Source organism: Lepidochelys olivacea (genome assembly GCF_965140295.1).
Source record: "Lepidochelys olivacea isolate rLepOli2 genome assembly, chromosome: 23".
Lineage (NCBI taxonomy): Eukaryota > Metazoa > Chordata > Testudines > Cheloniidae > Lepidochelys > Lepidochelys olivacea.
Window position 1 is genome coordinate 10,001 of NC_140433.1, and position 19,442 is coordinate 29,442.

General features: G+C 40.9%; 1 protein-coding gene across 8 annotated transcripts in view; it reads right to left on the reverse strand.

Moving 5' to 3' along the window:
- Window positions 1–2,334: 2,334 nt before the first annotated feature.
- LOC311511910 (leucine-rich repeat and fibronectin type III domain-containing protein 1-like protein) overlaps window positions 2,335–19,442 on the reverse strand; it is a 258,493-nt gene continuing 241,385 nt past the window's right edge. For all 8 annotated transcript variants that reach the window (XM_084612842.1, XM_084612846.1, XM_084612841.1 and 5 more), the window contains one exon: window positions 2,335–3,056. In XM_084612842.1, coding sequence (XP_084468968.1) covers window positions 2,543–3,056 — 514 coding nt within the window. In that variant the 3' untranslated portion in view covers window positions 2,335–2,542. The remainder of the gene's footprint in view (window positions 3,057–19,442) is intronic.

Here is a 19,442-nt window from a genome sequence, read left to right on the forward strand (position 1 = left end):
CGCCTCCCCGGGGGCCGGGCAGGGCCCGGAGCGCCTCCAGCCCAGCTTCTGTGCTGAAGACTTCTCTGCAAGCCGGCTTCATGCCCCTCCAGCACCTGCTTGGGGCAGCACGCCGCGCGCCAGCAGGCTAGAGCCGGTATTGTTTGTTTTTAAGCCTCAGGCTCAGTCCCTTTAAATGCTCCTAATTTCTGTGATACCGAATAAGGGAACAAACAAGGGCTCAAATCCACTTACATTTTTTCCAGACCACCTTTAAAGGAAACATTTTGGGGCCACGATGACCAGAGAGAAAGACATGACAAAGGTAGCAACGATCAGCAGTTACAACAAGATGGGCTCATGTGATAGTTCTGAGATGCCACGGTCTTGAATCAGGGTTCATCTCTTCCACCTCTCCAGCAGTTGATAGCACTAACTGGTGAAGTGGGACTTGCCAAGGGTTTGTGATATCCCCACCTGCTGGAAAAGAAGTGGAAAAAACCCAACTACCCCTGCAGGCGATACTTCAGCATCCGGCACTATTTGTAAAACTTAACTTTCAAAAATATGTCCATGGGTTGATGATACTGAATTTTTTTTTAAAGGTCTTAAAGGCTTCCAGCTCACTGTGACTAATAAGCCTAAAAATGGACCCATTAAAATGTTTGTGTTATGCTCAAATAAATTGGTTAGTCTCTAAGGTGCCACAAGTACTCCTTTTCTTTTTGCGAATACAGACTAACACGGCTGCTACTCTGAAACCAGTTTAATTTCAGTTAGGGAGTCAAGTCAGTATCTGGGCCACAGTAGCTCACGAAAGCTTATGCTCTAATAAATTGGTTAGTCTCTAAGGTGCCACAAGTCCTCCTTTTCTTTCTGCGAATACAGACTAACACGGCTGTTACTCTGAAACCTGTCATATAAACTCTGTCTACAGGAGATTACAGAAAGTCCTGATACTGTGGCAATTAACAAGACTGTGAAAAATTTAGTTTTTGAACAATTATATTTATTACTTTAGTGTAATGATTAAATAAAATATATTACTTTAATGTTGTGCAATAATAATACAGCTTTTAACTGTCCAATGTATATCTTTGCCTGTCCCATGTTTACAGATCCAACCAGAGAAATATTGCTGGTTGTTTAAAGCGAAACTGTTAGAATAAGGATTTCCTTTTATTTTTACATTATCACGCAATCCTCTTAAAGATTTAAACTGTTTTGTTTTGGAAATGAACCTATTACTTTTCAAGTCATTTCCTTCCTTGTTGTTGTTCCTTACCTTCGCATCTTTTCGGACAACAAAAAAGAGACTAGTCAGTTTTATTTATATAGGGTTTCTTTTTTTCAGTAATTTTGCCTTCAAATTCACATGCTAGAACAGTGCAGAGGAATGCTGTTGTTTAATTCAACAATTTATTTAAACTCATGGATTGCTCTTAGGTTTTGTTGGAAGTCATTACAAACACCTAATTTGGGGACTCATTTTGACCTGACAGTACGCCTTTAAACAAAAAGATTTAATTATTAAATATGAATTGTTAAAATGAATTGCACATAAACATTTACATAGCTAATCCTTTGGCCAATTACATTACGCTTCATGCAGTACTACAGAAATAAAGAGTTTGGTTATCAATGTTATCTGAAGATGCAGTGGAGCTTTAACTCATGGGTCCTCCCTCTAAAAACATACCAAAAAGAGAGAGATTAACTTGGTTGACACTTGACACAATTTGAGAGTGGGAGACTAGGACACAATTTCCAGTGTAGCAAAAGATGTGCACAACACACCATTTCTAATTTAAGTAGTTTTCTGAAGACTTAAATTAGGAAGGACAAAAGTGGGAGCTCCTCCCTGTCTAAGGTGAGGTAAATCTAACTGAAAAGAAAGAGAAGGGTCTTCAAGGCACAGTCTTGAATAATACCAGCCTTTACAAAGCAAACAATATATGCCAGCAATTCCGTACCAATGAATAGTGCGAGATGATGTCAAAATCCTTCAATTTTCTTTTCCTTATTTGGAGTAGTATTTTGTCCACGGAGGAACCTTTAGCTTTTTCTTTTGTGGATGACATGTATACAGTGCACACAGACTGATGAACATCTCAGGATTAACAAGCTGAGAACTCTTTATAACATTTCATTGCTCATTAACAGCTCGGTAGTTGAACTGGTAAATGACTCTACTATCAGAGAAGTTTGAGGTTCCTGAGAGTTGGTCTTGCTGCCAGTTGGTAACTCAATGAATTAATAGTGCATTTTTACTAAAGACAAACCTAGTCATAATATAGTTATGCTTCTGATTCAATACCACAGGTGTAGCTATAAAAGAAACAGTAAAAAAAAATCTTGTAAATCACACACTTTATATTTAATATATTGAAACAAAAATATTTAAGAATGCAGGAACTGTTTTACAGATTAAAAAAATATTTTTTAAACCATCTGATCTTAAAAATAGACAATAGTAGTGAAGCTTAAAATACAACCACTCGCATTAAAATGTTTTAAGCGATACCACCTTGGCTCATGTGGTGTGTCCTGCTTTGTCACATTGCTATTGAGATAATGCTTCAGTTGTTAAAAAGGTTGTGTCAGTAAGAGTCACTCTTTCACAATCCAAATCTACAACAGTTTTGCCTTTGATGGAAGTTCCTGAGCATTCCTGATGCAAACTTTCCCGTCTCTCTGTGAGTTTGGAAGCAGAACGAGCCATTGACCCACTCTGACTACCATTGGTCTGAGAGCAGACATTATTAACTTTAGTATTTTTATTTTTGTGGTGATTGTTGTAGACTTTATACTTCATGAGGAGAATGAAGATGAAAACAAGAACGGAAGCCACAATTATTCCACCAATAATGATGATCATGGTTCCTCCAAGAAATTGGGCATGAAGAGAGCGGCACTGCTTATATTCTTCCTGTGTAGTGAACTGCACACACCCAATCACCTTGGTTGCAGTTAGAGATGTCAATCCATCATCATAAACAGCGAGAACACAAAGGTCATACTCACGTCCTGCAACCAGATCAGTCAGGAAGAAGGATTTGCTAATGGCCGGGATCATCCTAGAAGGCAAAATGGGTAAAATAAATGCCTGAAATGCAGTGCACCATGGAAAAATCCTTTGCCTAGTCAAGAATTTCAAAGCTATGGTCCACAGAGTAACTTTACTTCTTCCCCCTTCGTCTTCTACTGCACAATACATGCTCTCCCCCATTACTGGAGAAATACTACAGAGTAAATAGCACAAGGAATTTGCACCTGTGTAGAGTTTGTTGTTATTGCATGTAAGTAACTACATTTCCTGTGATGCACACTTGTAGAGTTCTGGTGCATAGCAATTGTCCACAGTAGTGCAATCTTAACCTGAATGATACTTTACAGTGAACTTTAAATATAATTTCCCTTTTTCAAAAAAAGAAAGAATAAGTAAAGATGTGGACAGGTTTCAGAGTGGTAGCCGTGTTAATCTGTATCAGCAAAAAGAACGAGGAGTATTTGTGGCACCTTAGAGACTAATAAATTTGTTAGTCTCTAAAGTGCCACAAGTACTCCTCGTTCTTTTTAAAGATATGAAAGAAGTGCAACCTGAACTGGAAGAGACTTGCCAAAACAGAGAAAATAAAAGCAACCACCTAATGCATAACAGATGAGCATGTTCTATGAACATCTCTATTCTTGACGTCTCTCCTCCAAGTACTGATCAATCTTGCTTACTGTTTGAAATCTGACATGGCCACAAAGCATGATAGTATAACTCTACTACCTGGTGTATCATTGAAGTGCCAGGGAGTGAGCTAATGGAAGCACGAATCAAATCCAGATCTCAAACTGCAAGTCAACTACCTCTAGGCTACGAACATATACTTTCTCAGCTACTGTAAACTAGCACACTTCCACAGAAATCAATTAAGCTACACTAATTTACACCAACTGAGAATTTCTCTCGGTAATGTATCTAAAAATATTTTTACACACACACACAAGTTCCCTGTAAGCTGCACGGCCGCGCAGCAGCTGATACACTGCCCCGCAAGCACTCAGGGAACCCGCCCAGCTGGGACCTGCCACAGCCAAGGTGCCCCTCTCTCAGCCTGAACCCACTCCCATACCTGCCGTGGCTGGGACGTCCCTCCCCTGGCCTGGACCTGCCATGGCCAAGGGAGGGACACCTCTCTCCCCCAGGCCAGAAGCTGCTGCGGGGAGAGAGAGCTGCAGGTAGTCCTCTCTCCCCACCGTAGCTCCAGAGCACCCTCCTGCACCCCAAACCCCTCATCCCTGGCCCACACCCCCAGCCGGAGCCCTCACCCTCTGCTCTTGCACAGACGTGCATGCGCACGCACACACACACAGTTAAGATCAGCATTTATAAAGAAACAAGCAGCATAAAACAAAGGCTATTCCTATGTGGTCACCAGCCAATTGTGGACTAGTCTAAACATGCTCAGCTTTGAAAATTAGAAGGATCATCCCCATTCAGCCCAATTGGAACATCTGCATACAAGTCTGCAATTGCTATAATTTCAGTTACATTGTTATAACTTCTATAATTTAATTACTACGTAAAAAAGTGTACATCTGCTGTATTTTTTTTTGGTAGTTAATACTGTTATCTGTAAAATGAAATAAACTGCTGCCCAGGTGACAAATTGGAAGGTTAATGAGAATCCAGCATACACCATTGCATAATCAGATCTGTAAGGAAACTTAATATAGTTTCCACCTAATATCAGAAACTATGTTCTGGTTAAAGGAATGTTATACCGTAGTCAGTAGAGCTGTCTGAAAATTGGGGGAATTGTTTATTAATTATTTTTCTTTGTGTTTATATTATTTTGAGCAGCATGAAGTATGCTGTTACTATCTGTGTCCAGATATATTTAGAGATCACCAACCTATTAAAATCATAAGGGACCTACAAAGGAAAAACAATCCTCTGGATATTTCCCCTTTTTTGTTACTTTTTGATGTATAAAGCATGCAAGGGTTACTTTGTAACCTTAGAAATGTAAGGAATATCAAGTTTTGTGTCTCTTGTTTTGGTGGGAGATCGCCTCAGAGGACCTACAGAAGTGGACTAGGAAGTTTCTTTGATTTAAGTGGCAAAGGTGTGTGTGTGTTTTTTTTTTTGTTTTTTTTTGGTGTTAGTTAGGCTGTTGAGTTAAGTAGATTTTAAACAAAAAACAAACCAAAACAGAGATTTAAATAGAGGGAGCAAAAAACCACTCCCCCTCTCAGTTAGGTTTCACTTATTTGGTACCAGTGATTTCATAAACTAATTAGTTCTCTACTTACTTAGTTCTCTACTTAGTTCTCTAATTACTTCTCTACTACTTTCACCCTGACCACACCACACGATCCATCGTCTACAGCCAAGCTCTGCGATACAACCGCATTTGCTCCAACCCCTCAGACAGAGACAAACACCTACAAGATCTCTGTCAAGCTTTCTTACAACTACAATACCCACCTGCAGAAGTAAAGAAACAGATTGATAGAGCCAGAAGAGTTCCCAGAAGTTACCTACTACAGGACAGGCCTAACAAAGAAAATAACAGAACGCCACTAGCCGTCACCTTCAGCCCCCAACTAAAACCCCTCCAACGCATTATTAAGGATCTACAACCTATCCTAAAGGATGACCCAACACTCTCACAAATCTTGGGAGACAGGCCAGTCCTTGCCTACAGACAGCCCCGCAACCTGAAGCAAATACTCACCAACAACCACATACCACACAACAGAACCACTAACCCAGGAACTTATCCTTGCAACAAAGCCCGTTGCCAATTGTGCCCACATATCTATTCAGGGGACACCATCACAGGGCCTAATAACATCAACCACACTATCAGAGGCTCGTATACCTGCACATCCACCAATGTGATATATGCCATCATGTGCCAGCAATGCCCCTCTGCCATGTACATTGGTCAAACTGGACAGTCTCTACGTAAAAGAATAAATGAACACAAATCAGATGTCAAGAATTATAACATTCATAAACCAGTCGGAGAACACTTCAATCTCTCTGGTCATGCAATCACAGACATGAAGGTCGCTATCTTAAAACAAAAAAACTTCAAATCCAGACTCCAGCGAGAAACTGCTGAATTGGAATTCATTTGCAAATTGGATACTATTAATTTAGGCTTAAATAGAGACTGGGAGTGGCTAAGTCATTATGCAAGGTAGCCTATTTCCTCTTGTTTTTTCCTAACCCCCCCCCCCCCCCCCCAGATGTTCTGGTTTAACTTGGATTTAAACTTGGAGAGTGGTCAGATTGGATGAGCTATTACCAGCAGGAGAGTGAGTTTGTGTGTGTATGGGGGTGGGGGGGATGTGAGAAAACCTGGATTTGTGCTGGAAATGGCCCACCTTAATTATGCACATTGTAGGGAGAATGGTCACTTTGGATGAGCTATTACCAGCAGGATAGTGAGTTTGTGTGTGTGGTTTTTGGGAGGGGGGTGAGAGAACCTGGATTTGTGCAGGAAATGGCCCAACTTTATTATCATGCACATTGTGTAAAGAGTTGTCACTTTGGATGGGCTATCACCAGCAGGAGAGTGAATTTGTGTGGGGGGGTGGAGGGTGAGAAAACCTGGATTTGAGCTGGAAATGGCCCAACTTGATGATCACTTTAGATAAGCTATTACCAGCTGGACAATGGGGTGGGAGTAGGTATTTTTTCATATTCTCTGTGTATATATAAAGTCTGCTGCAGTTTCCATGGCATGCATCTGATGAAGTGAGCTGTAGCTCACGAAAGTTCATGCTCAAATAAATTGGTTAGTCTCTAAGGTGCCACAAGTACTCCTTTTCTTTTTGCGAATACAGACTAACACGGCTGTTACTCTGAAACCATTGATAATAAAGTTATCAAATAACAAAGTGAAACAAATAACAAAGTGAAAAACAAAGTTATTCGAACAAGACCATGGCCTTCCTCTTAGGAAGAAAGTCTTTTAGTCTGGTCTGCTCCTTCTAGCTTGGTGTCAGAGAAGATGAGATGAGACGAGATGACCTGGGATGCAAGGTAGAATGGGAGATTATTTTTTAAGTGTCTTTATAAGAAACCCAAAAAGGAGAAAAGAGGGTGGCATAGTTCATTCCCCCCTTTATTTTGTCTACCAGTTAGACCTAATCTCCACCACACCAATTTTGGTCCATTCACTTCTGGGTCCACATTTTCTGTTTTTACTAGGCATGATTTCAACAGCCTTTGAATCATATCAGCAGGCCCTTTTTGTTTGGGCTAATACAGTTTCTCTGTCTGGTTCTCTTGCACTTGTTCACCACATTCATTTATTGAAAACAACTTGACCTATTTTCCTATTCGATAAGTTTAGTGTGACGTTTTATGAACTTTCACATACTTTTGACATTTGAGGTTACAATTGGGGAAATTTTTTACATCTAATAATCACAACGGCACTCCCTCCATCACCTCTTTTGGAAATGAGAAGATCAATGGCAAGGCATTAATTGGCAAGGTTATGTCTAAAGATGGTTTCTTGAGCGAGAGCATAATCACTGCTTGTTTAACCATACAGGTACTGTACCATACTGAAAGGAAACATTAACAAGCCTAATCAATAACTGGCCCTGTGTTTCCCCACTAGTTTTAATCATCCACAAAGGATATGGGTTTCTTTCACCAGCAAATGGTCACAACCCTCTGAGCATACCCATTTATTCAGTAAGTGAAACTGGTTGAACATCAACTGATATAGAAGGTACATTTCTCCCTGCATGGAAGAAATCTGAATACGATCAAGGGAATGTGCAAAAAAACCGGACAGTTCTTAACAACATTATATCTTAGACTGTTACTGTGCTGGTGCTGCTGGCAGCAATTCAGAAGAGTTCCCCTGGTCTGGATGATACTATGGCTGAAAATAAAACTTCCTTAAATTGTGCTCTATTCTTCAATAGAAGAATTGCAGTGTTTGATCCTTATTCATTACAGTTAAATAAAAAATCCCAAGGACTACAGAACAAAAGCACCCATTGGGACTTTCTTCTCCAAAAAAGCCTGAACATCTTAGGCAGCTAGGAAACAGGATTTTAGGATTTTAGGTTTGAATGCTCTCTCTCTGTAATGGAAAGGTAGCTGTCCACTATCTAAATCAGAAAGAACGACACGTGGGTAGAATGAGCGGAAGTTAGAGAAGCAAACAGTGCCATGACACAAAGATGAACTAAGTAGTTGCATGAATAAATAACCCATAATAGGGAATGAGAATAGCGAAATTAGGGATGCAATTTGACAAGTGCACATTAGTAAGTACAGTAACCCGTTTAATGCCGCACACAGTTCCATATAGGAAAATAAGGCTTTTCAGGATAAGGTAGAAAAAGTGGAAAAGCACACTAGGGCTAGACCCAGTAAAGGACTTAGCTGTTGCTGAACACTGCAATTCCTAGGCTCCTAGGTGCCCTGCCACTGAGTGGAACCCTCAGCCCCTGAATTAGGCACCCAGGTTCCTCATCCATTACACGAGGAGCCTGGTCATCAAAGAAAGGGAACGCAGAAGGCCTAAGAAGCCAGCAAGCTGAGCAGAGAGCCACCTAAGAGAGCCAGTGGGCCATCCAAAGGGAGAGGCACCTATCTCCACTTAGGATTCACAACCAAGAAACCTCTCCTGGAGTTGGGCACCTAAGCCAATCAGCTGTTTCTCATGAAAAACAAGAGTGAGACAGAGACCCCAACCCTATTAGTGTGGGAGACCTGTTTTCAAATCCCTACTCTGCCTGATTTGAAACGGTGATTTGAACCCTCCTCTCCAACCGCCTGTGTGAGTACCCTAACCACCAAGCTTATTGAGTATTCTAGACAGTCTTTCTCAGTCTCGCTGGCTGAAGCTGTTTCACTTTGTATTAAGTTATTATATATTCACTGGGACAGAGATAGAGAAAAAAAAATCAAGAGATTTTTTGGAAGAGCCCCTGCTGCAATTACTAGTTCATTACTTATACAAAATGTAACAGCTTCCACAGGAGAGACACTGCCCCATCACAATATCCTTATGATTAAGGCACTCAACTGGGATACAGAAGACCTGGGTTCAAGTCCGTGCTACAAATCGGACAGAGTGGGGATTAAAATCTTGGTCTCCTACAGCCCAGGTGCGTGATCTCACCACTGGACTACTGGGGCACACAAGCATGCTTGCTGGCCCCCAAATTACCCATCTGCTCATATACAGGTCACACAGCAACACCTGGTGTGAGAATCCAACCATGGCTTAGGCACGAGCTAGCACCCCAATCTGCTCGGTGGTGTCAAGACCTAGGGGTTTTGCACATGCCCACTGAAGGATACTTAAGTGCCAACACGGTCAGGTGGGAGCTGAGTGAGTTTTGTAAATGCTACGTGTTGGTGCCTTAAATGCTGGATTTAGGCACCTAAGAAACTGCAAGGGATTATGGAAACCAGTCATTTATCTGGACTCCTACGCAACTGTGTGGCGAACCTACCCTATATATTTTCCCTAGAAACAGAATACAGGGTCCAATATAAGAAGAAAACCAGATTGCAGAACTGGGAAGCACAGTATGGGGAGGAGGTGACCAGCCCTGTGTGGAGAAAAAAGTGGTTCAGGACTATTTAGAAAAGCTGGACTGGCACTAGTCCATGGGGCTGGATGCACTGCATCTGAAGGTGCTAAAGGAGTTGGCTGATGTGATTGCAGAGCCATTGGCCATTATCTTTGAAAACTCATGGCGATCAGGGGAGGTCCTGGATGACTGGAAAAAGGCTAATGTAGTGCCAATCTTTAAAAAAGGGAAGAAGGAGGATCCAGGGAACTACAGGCCAGTCAGCCTCACCTCAGTCCCAGGAAAAATCATGGAGCAGGTCCTCAAGGAATCAATTTTGAAGCACTTTGAGGAGAGGAAAGTGATCAGGAACAGTCAGCATGGATTCGCCAAGGGCAAGTCATGCCTGACTAACCTAACTGCCTTCTGTGATGAGATAACTGGCTCTGGGGACAAGGGGAAAGCAATGGACGTGTTATTCCTTGACTTCAGCAAAGGTTTTGACACTGTCTCCCACAGTATTCTTGCCAGCAAGTTAAAGAAGTATGGGCTGGATGAATGGAATACAAGGTGGATAGAAAGCTGGCTAGATCATTGGGCTCAATGGGTAGTGATCAATGGCTCCATGTCTAGTTGGCAGCTGGTCTCAAGCAGAGTGCCCTAAGGGTCAGTCCTGGGGCCGGTTTTGTTCAATATCTTCATTAACGATCTGGAGGATGGCGTGGATTGCATCCTCAGCAAATTTTCAGATGACACTAAACTGGGAGGAGTGGTAGATACGCTGGAGGGTAGGGATAGGATACAGAGAGACCTAGACAAATTAGAGGACTGGGCCATAAGAAATCTGATGCGGTTCAACAAGGACAAGTGCAGAGTCCTGCACTTAGGATGGAAGAATCCCATGCACTGCTACAGACTAGGGACTGAGTGGCTAGGCAGCAGTTCTACAGAAAAGGACCTAGGGGTGACAGTGGACGAGAAGCTGGATATGAGTCAGCAGTGTGCCCTTGTTGCCAAGAAGGCTAACACCATTTTGGGCTGCATAAGTAGGAGCATTGCCAGCAGATCGAGGGACATGATAATCCCCCTCTATTCGCCATTGGTGAGGCCTCATCTGGAGTACTGTGTCCAGTTTTGGGCCCCACACTACAAGAAGGATGTGGATAAATTGGAAAGAGTCCAGCGAAGGGCAAGAAAAATGATTAGGGGTCTGGAACACATGACTTATGAGGAGAGGCTGAGGGAACTGGGATTGTTTAGTCTGCAGAAGAGAAGAATGAGGGGGGATTTGATAGCTGCTTTCAATGAGAGGTGGTTCCAGAGAGGATGGTTCTAGACTATTCTCAGTGGTAGAAGAGGACAGGACAAGGAATAATGGTCTCAAGTTGCAGTGGGGGAGGGTTTAGGTTGGATATTAGGAAAACCTTTTTCACTAGGAAGGTGGTGAAGCACTGGAATGGGTTACCTAGGAAGGTGGTGGAATCTCCTTCCTTAGAGGTTTTTAAGGTCAGGCATGACAAAGCCCTGGCTGGGATGATTTAGTTGCGGATCGGTCCTGCCTTGAGCAGGGGGTTGGACTAAATGACCTCATGAAGTCCCTTCCAACCCTGATATTCTATGATTCTATGATATTCCTAAACTTAACTGAGTTAAGATCTGAAACACTAAGAGCTAATAATGACACTGATTTTCATAGTAGCTGCTTTCTTCTGAACCAAAACCCCTCTACATGAGCAAAGAGAAGAACCCAAATAACCCACATTGACTGCCCTTTTGAAGGGTGTCATCTTATTTCCAGCAACACTGAAGGTTAAATGAAGGAAAATCTTATCTGGTCTTTGAGACAGAAACAATACAACATTCGCTTGCCAACACAAAGTCATTTGTAGATAGACAAGTCTGGGATGTGGATCATTTGCACAACTAAAAGTCAGAAATCTCTATCATGATGTGACAGTTGCAGAATGACTTAAGTTACAAAAGTCTATAAACAGTGAGTGTGAAGACTGTGATTTAGAATAACTTTATGTAGACTACAATTTATAAAAAATTAGCCTAAGATTCCAGTGGCATTATGTATACTATTAGGATAAAATCTGACAAGCAAGAATGCTGTTTATGGTTGCCACTTGCTTCTATGGTATCATAACCCAACGCTACAACTGACATTAAATAGTCCTCTGATTGCCAGTCTAAGTAGAGATGCCAAGGACTGAACAAGCCACGCAAAAAAATCGTACCTCTCATCTCACTAATGGATCAACATAGGGAAGCTGCTGCTGCCTAGGCTATACCTGTTCTGTGGGAAAGGACACATGCTCCAAGGCTGTAAATACAGCAACTTCCATTGAGTAACCTCACATCAAAACAACTTTATTTGGGGCATTCTTCTTAAATTCTCCAGTGAGCAGAGAGGCACTGTCTGTATTCCATCACGTTAGTGAATCTGCCAAACCACTTCAGCCATTTTGCTGCTTCACTAAGAGGAATGACAAGATCCTCAATGTGTGTGTGCTATTGCTCAACAAAAAACATTTATCATTTCACAGTCTGTGTCAGGGAGAGCATACATTACTTTTCTGTGAGTTTGTTAGGACTGTTTTTGAGATTTAAAATACTAAGGCCAACACCGAGCGCTTTTGAAAACCTCACCCTAACTCTGCTCCCACTCAAGTCAATAGAGACAAGCCAGTTCTGAGTACTTGAAAATCTCACTGTTACAGGTCTGGCGACCCTGTCACACCTTCTTCTGGTCAAACGTGGTGATGCAGGTACTTCCTGTCTCAATTTCATCTGCTGCGGTGGGCCCCTCAGCCTTCACCACACAAAGTCTATAGATAGGAGGGATTTCACAGCTGACTTGAATGATGCACAGAGGTATAATATTGCTGACAGAATTCACTGAGTTAAATCAAAGTTCAGATTTTAAAATGAGCAAATCTCTGAAGCTGTACACTGCATTGCACAAAAATAGTGAAAGAATTGTGAGCATGCATACTGTAGCTAAATTGTACTGCTTTTCATACAGTGGATATAAAATGAGTATAATGTTTGGTATATTGATCAGGCAATATGTCACCTCTTCCTCAAGAGTGACTGTTCGTCTCTTTAATCCCCCTTTCTTAATAATAGATGAGAACTGCTATTTTTAATTTTTATGTTTGCTCTATAAAAACAGAAAAGAAGTTTACGTTACCAGCTTTTTAACACACTATATAGTATTTCAATTATCTATGTAGAAACATCACTATTAAATATTGATTCATCTACTAATTTATAGCATGGAGTTGTGGCTTATTAAAGTTAGATGATCACTGGATATGAGAGAGTAAATTCAGTGTCTAGGAAGATATTGCCTTTGATGATATGAGATCCAGTTCCTAATGGACTACAAACATAAGTCAAATTCTTATAAACTATGAATCGTTTGCTCCTTGCACCATGACATAAATACTGAGTTCTTCTGACCTATACCAGAGGTACAGCATCATATTTTGGAATGTGCTGTTCCACTGAGAGCAGAGAAAAGATATTGTACATTAAAAATTAGGAGCTACTGCAATTTTTCTTTTGGGTACCCGTACTTGCTGCTATCTTAAATCATGAGGCAAGCCATTCCTGACACATCACCCCATGGTTCACACAAGAAATGGACAATGCTGCTATTGGACAATGGTTTAGCAAGCACCACACTTCATTGAGTCACATAGCAGATTAATACAAATAAAGCATCATCACCTACTGGCTATGTTAGTGGCCATGGTAGGAAACAGAAGCTTAAAGAGGAATCATGTAAAAGGATTGAGGAAACAGCATAGTTTTCTCAAAGTGTGCTGAGAAAAGCATAGAAACAAGATTTAAGAATATAGTTGAACAAATGCCCTTTGCACCTTTTCTGCACACCGTCACTTGCCACATCTGCAGATCCCTCCTATAAACTAGTTTACATGTTTTTGCACATAGATCAGTGATCACCAACCTTATTTGGATGGTGTCCCTCCCCTCGTGATGGAATAATCACATTACTCCCCCCGCCCCAACACACACCCATCCCCACAAAAGAGAGTCTTGTACCAAGGCCACTGAAATATATGAGCCTCTTTCCTGACCTGTTCTTTTCAGCCCCTACTCTCTTTTCTTTTAATCTTTGTTCCTCTAGCTGTAATTTTTGCATCCCAATTTTGGGTCTTTTGAGCTCTTGTTCAGTTGTTCCCCTCTTTCACTCTCCGCCAAAGGCTAATAGAGGCTGCCTGGATGAAGGCATCTGTAACAGTGTGCAAATGTCAGCCTTCATTCCTGAAACAAACAGGCATCCTGGTCTTCACCACCTGTCCTGCTAGAATTATTTCAGCAGGTAGGACAGGGTGGCTTCACCAGAGTCTACAGCGCAGTTTAGACTGATACCGCAAAAGCCTCTGCTCCCACCACAGTGCACACATTTGCTCTGAGTACACTACTGGAGATGGGCCCCACTGCTGCTTTACTCCACCTGCTGTTTTCCTGCTGGAAGTTATTGGTGGTCCCAGCTGCTGCTTTGCACTACTTACTGCTTACCAGGTGAGCAGAACTGCTGCCAGGCTCTGGTTTTACTGTCCATATAACTGGAATTGCAGCTGAGCTCTAGCCAAACAAGATAACTACACCTCCCACCTCACCACTTCCAGGTGAAAAGGGTCCAGTGATTTAACAGACCCACCAGATTCCCTATCCCGTGAGAAATAATACTTGCAATAAACCAAAAAACACACACATTCTTTTTACTTGAATCTTGAGTCCAGCGCCTCTCGCCCAACCTTGGCAACCACCAGTGTTTGTCAGGGTGATCCTGAACCCAGTCATCATCCAGCCATTGCCCAGGTGATTCCCAACAGGATCAGCTCCAAAATATCAGCCCCAAGTACAAAATTTAGCCAAGCTGAACCCCAATGTCCCCAAACTATCCACAATTGTAAATATGTAAACAGGGCACTGCTTCCCTCAGGCGACTTCCATGCTTCCCAGCACGTGACAGCAGAGAACACAGATGATAGAGAAATGAGGTATTGAGGAGAACACAGTTGATACTTAAATAAGGTACAGCCTTTCTCAGTCATTGCCCCTTGGTCTCCAGCAGATGTCAGCAGAGCTCTCACTCAGTTACCTCCCTTCTCTACTAGGCTTCAGGCTACAGGATTTACAAACCTTTGTTCTCTAACAAACAACTGGCTTGCCTCCAAATGATATGTTAGAAAGCATAAACATAGCAAACAACACACAATTTTCAATTTAACAAATAACAGTAGGGAGGTGAATAGATGCGTGTGCTAGTCTTTTTAAAAAATATGTTATTTAATTGTTCCTCTATGGATTAAATCCAAATAAATTGGTTTCTAACAAAAAAACAAATGCATTTAGTAGTTTTCATGAAAAAGACACAACCTGTCACACTACACAACCTGTCACTTCTATGTCACACTGCAACTCCTTCAGTCATTTACAACAATGGAAAGTAGGTGAGAAACACTGACAAATCAGAAGGGAATGCAGAGTGCAGAAAGGGTATGCATTGGTGTAACTAACTGATGCAGGATAGCAGAGAATCAGGTCCAAAGTGTGCAAGAATTTTTAATTAAAATGAAAGCTGATTCTTAAAAAACAACCACATGTTACACTGAAAATGGTTTCACTTTTAGCCACATAGTAACATGCTTTGTTTCACTGTCAGAGAAGTGACATTACATAAAATATCAATGCCTAGAAAAAAATATAAATACTGTATACTACACAGACAAAAGCAACGTTAGCTTGAAATATCATACAGTAAATCTTCAAGGGAAAAATATCTACCTTCCTGCTTATAAAGGCACACCACTGAGACTCAGAAAATAAATGAACCAGTGAGTGAAAAGTGTGATTGATTTCCCCCCCCCCCCCCGATGAAACCATACAAAACCAACTGTAATGTGCACTAAGTACTGTATTCTGGAGATTGGAGAAATTTATCATGCCATTAAAACAGTCATTTTAAGTGTAAAAGAATTGGAGAACTAGAGCATTTCCTATAATAAATATTTCCAAATGTTAAACCACTGGAGACTTCAGCTATAACTTGATTGCATGCAGAGTTATGCAAATATAATTTGAAGTCCAATAGAAGAACATTTAATGCTTAATATGTACATAGCATATAGGGTAAAACTGTCAAAAGTGCTTAAGTGATTTAGAAACATTTGAAAATTTTTCTCCTATACACATACAGCATCGGTAAACACCAGTGTGTATCCATTATAGCATACATAGTGGTGGTATATATGAACTGAGAAGTAATTATGACCTGCTTCTGCTTAATGAATGAAAACAGTACTCATGTCACCACTGTTATGTTTCACAATTTTAGTCTATAATTGTCTCTCAAATTACACCTATCCTGCTGAGCACCATTAGCAACTGCCATTTTAAACATAGTAGCTGAGTTGCAAATTCTCAACAAAATGCATCAAGCAGACATGATACCTGGGAAATGAATAATAAATTCAGTTAAACATTTATAAGCAACTCTCTCAAGTAAAACAAACACCTTTAACCAATGTTCAGTGTAAATCCATGTTGCTCCCTTTAGAAGCATGTGGCAATAGGAAGCTAGCTTTCACCATGTATATATTTTAAATACAAATGAGAGTGAAAAAAAAAGAAAAATAAAACATCACTGAAATTGCATATAATAATGCAGTAAATATAAGCAATTATCACTTTGATGTGCAAGTAAAATATAATTAGTTTTCACATTATTCTATGTCATCATGGTAGAGGGCGGTGAACAGCTTGTGTGTGCCTGGGCTGGTAGATATGCACGACAATTTTGCAAGGTTGTAATTGCTCTCCCTTTCTCTCTTATTTTGGACTTTATCCTGGATTCCTAGTGCACCCAGCGATGTAAGTAGAAGTTCTGGGTGTATAAGAAATACACAACACATCTCATCTTGTGCCTGTACATATAATACTGTATACACAAAGCAGGGGTCAGACTGGAAAAATACAAATGATGTTATTCTTCCCGGACTCTGCTGATCTGTGTTGCCAAAATGAGATACCACCCGCTATGCAGATCTTCATGATCTGATTGGACCTTTTCTTTCCTCTGTATTGTGATCAGCAGTGAAATAAAGTAAATGGCAACACCATTAACTGGCGTTATTAAATTTCTCAGTTATCACCAATTAATATAAATAGGGCAGTTCACGTAGAGGTATTGTTTTAGGCTGTTTGCAGACTCAAGCAGAGATCACTGCATCAGTTAGGCCAACATAGCTATGTTGGTCAGAGGTGTGATCTCTGACTGACATAGCTGTTCTGCAAAAGCCCCAGGTGTAGACACAATTATACTGCACTTTTGCTGGTATTATAGCTTTTTTTGCTGGGGGTGGGGGGAGGCTGGAATAAAATATGTTGTCTTTGAAACAGAACCTAAATGAAGTCAATTCCATTAAACATGATCCATTTGTCCAGATAGATTCAAATATGTAATCAGCATGAAATTTAGCCCTCTGCAGAGGGCCAGCACAAAGACTATACACAAGAGGGATTTAAATGAGCTGGCCCCTTGCACACAGATGAATTTCACCCTCACTGAACATTTAAATACACAATAGTTTATTCCTTCTCCCAGGAAATAAATTCTGTTATGGAAGATTAATTGGAAAATTATCCACATAGAAATAGAGTTTTAATTTCCTAAAACTGGTGCAATCTCATGATGATGGTGGGCTGACACACAGGGAATATGACAATTTCACAAGGGTTGGAAACTCCTAATATGGAGGTATAGCACATGATATATGTATACACACACAAGTAACCATAAGACACAATAAACAAAGGAGATTAAAATTTGTTACATTTGCATTAAAATTCTCAAGGGAATTTATTTTAAATAAAATATAATATATGGCCCCTGAACAGTCTCTAAATCTGGTCTCTCTCCTTCAATGAGCACGATCCTCTAAAATTTGAAATTATATATTACAACTCCTATTTTAATATGGCAAGGCAAGGTCTATTCATGGTTTTTCATATGCCCCCAGAAAATCCCTACAACCAGGGCTAGAACTGCTGAGAAAATGCAGGTTAAATTGAAAGGATGCCATTAACACGTAGAAGGTGCACTCAGCAGACACAGCTATGATAATATCCTCACAATATCATCTGCACTGTAAGGAGTTTTGCAGAAAAAAAACTACAGTATGCGGACCTGTATGAAGCTGCCCGCCATATGAGTACATTGGCTCTTTGTATTAGCTGCACTTAAAGATATCCATTTCTGTGAAGCATTGATGTTCTTGACAGATTACTATCTGCACCTTATTCACTGATTTCTTTTAATAAGGGTTTGCTCTTGTCTATTGTGACAGCGAATATTTCATTTTGATACGCTGTCTTCCTTGTGATGGACTGCCAGTAATCTGACTAACTAAATAACACTCCCCATTGTCTCAGGAGCTAGGTCAGGGTTACTAATCTCCATTTTAAAGAAGGGGAAACAGACCCAGAAGTTAAGTGACTGGCCTGAGGCAACACAATTAGTGGTAGAGCCAGAAATGAAACTCACATTTTCTTTTTCATTTATCAGAAATATGCACCAGTGGGGAAAGTGTTATGGGGATGTGTATTCTGAACTTTCAGAATCGATTTCAGAAAAATAAGTGAAGAAAAAAAATCGACTAAGCATAGAACTGATTGAATACTGAACATCAATAGCAAAATATGGTTTCCTCAATAGCTGGCTTCAGCCACCTGCGTATGGCTTAGTGTCCATCTTTGGTGTGGCTACTCACTCATCTTTAACTGGAATTGGCTGGTTCAGGGTTGGGGGAAGTGAGTACAAAAGACATAGTGATAAGCTTACAGCTGCAGAATACACTGGCTTGTTACAATGAGCAAAATGTCCTGTTTCACAATGCAAAACTGAAGCTGAGTGATTTAGGGAAAAGGAATGTGAAGCTAAAAGGAGTTTTGCACAGACTCTAAAATCACTGTGGAGCTTGGAAGGGACTAGACAATTGGGGGCGGTGCAAGTGTTAAAAAGTGTAAGTGTTAAAGAGAATGTTGATGATTTAAAAAAAAGGGGGGATACTTAGTAAACTGAAGAAGAAAAAATGAACAACAGCAACTAATACTGCTTTTCAGAAGAAAAAGTTTAAATGTAGCAGCAGAGGTACAGATATCTAAGTTGGCTGAGACTCAGAAAAGAATAAAGGAATCCAAGCAGCAGTAAAAAGAGAAGATGCTAAAATACAGCTGTTAATAGAGCCGAGGCCAAAACAAATAAAAAGTCTCACCTGTGAAAAATGTATTGAAACCTGAAATATAAAAATAAAATGAGAACTACTTACTTTAGGGGAAGCCCAAAGAAAAATGAAAAGGTATTTTGATGGCCAAACTTCTGGCAAGGAGTATGAAACGGGAGTTGTTCAGGTACTTGTGCAGTATGTCTCAGATAAAAAGTCCTTTCCAAAAGCCAGTTGGGAGGATCTTTGCTGTATCATGGACAAGGCTAGTAGTATCAGTAGTATACCTGGTTCTGTTAAAGGATGGAAAACGGGTGTTGAATCAATGGTTGCATGCTATGCAGCTGAAACTGACAGAGGGAAGGACAGAAGTGAATCTAGGGTCTGGTCTACATGGGGCGTGGTGGTGGTGGTGGGATTGATCTAAGTTACGCAACTTCAGCTACAGTGAGTTGACTGCTGATGCTCCCCCATCGGCTCCGCCTCTCACTCTGGTGGAGTACCTGAGTCAACGAGAGAGCGCTCGGCTAGACTAGACTAGACATGATAAATCGACCCCCGCTGGATCGATCGCTGCCCACTGATCCAGCGGGTAATGTAGACAAGCCCTAACTGATGTAAAAGGAGAGAAGCAACAATATTTGT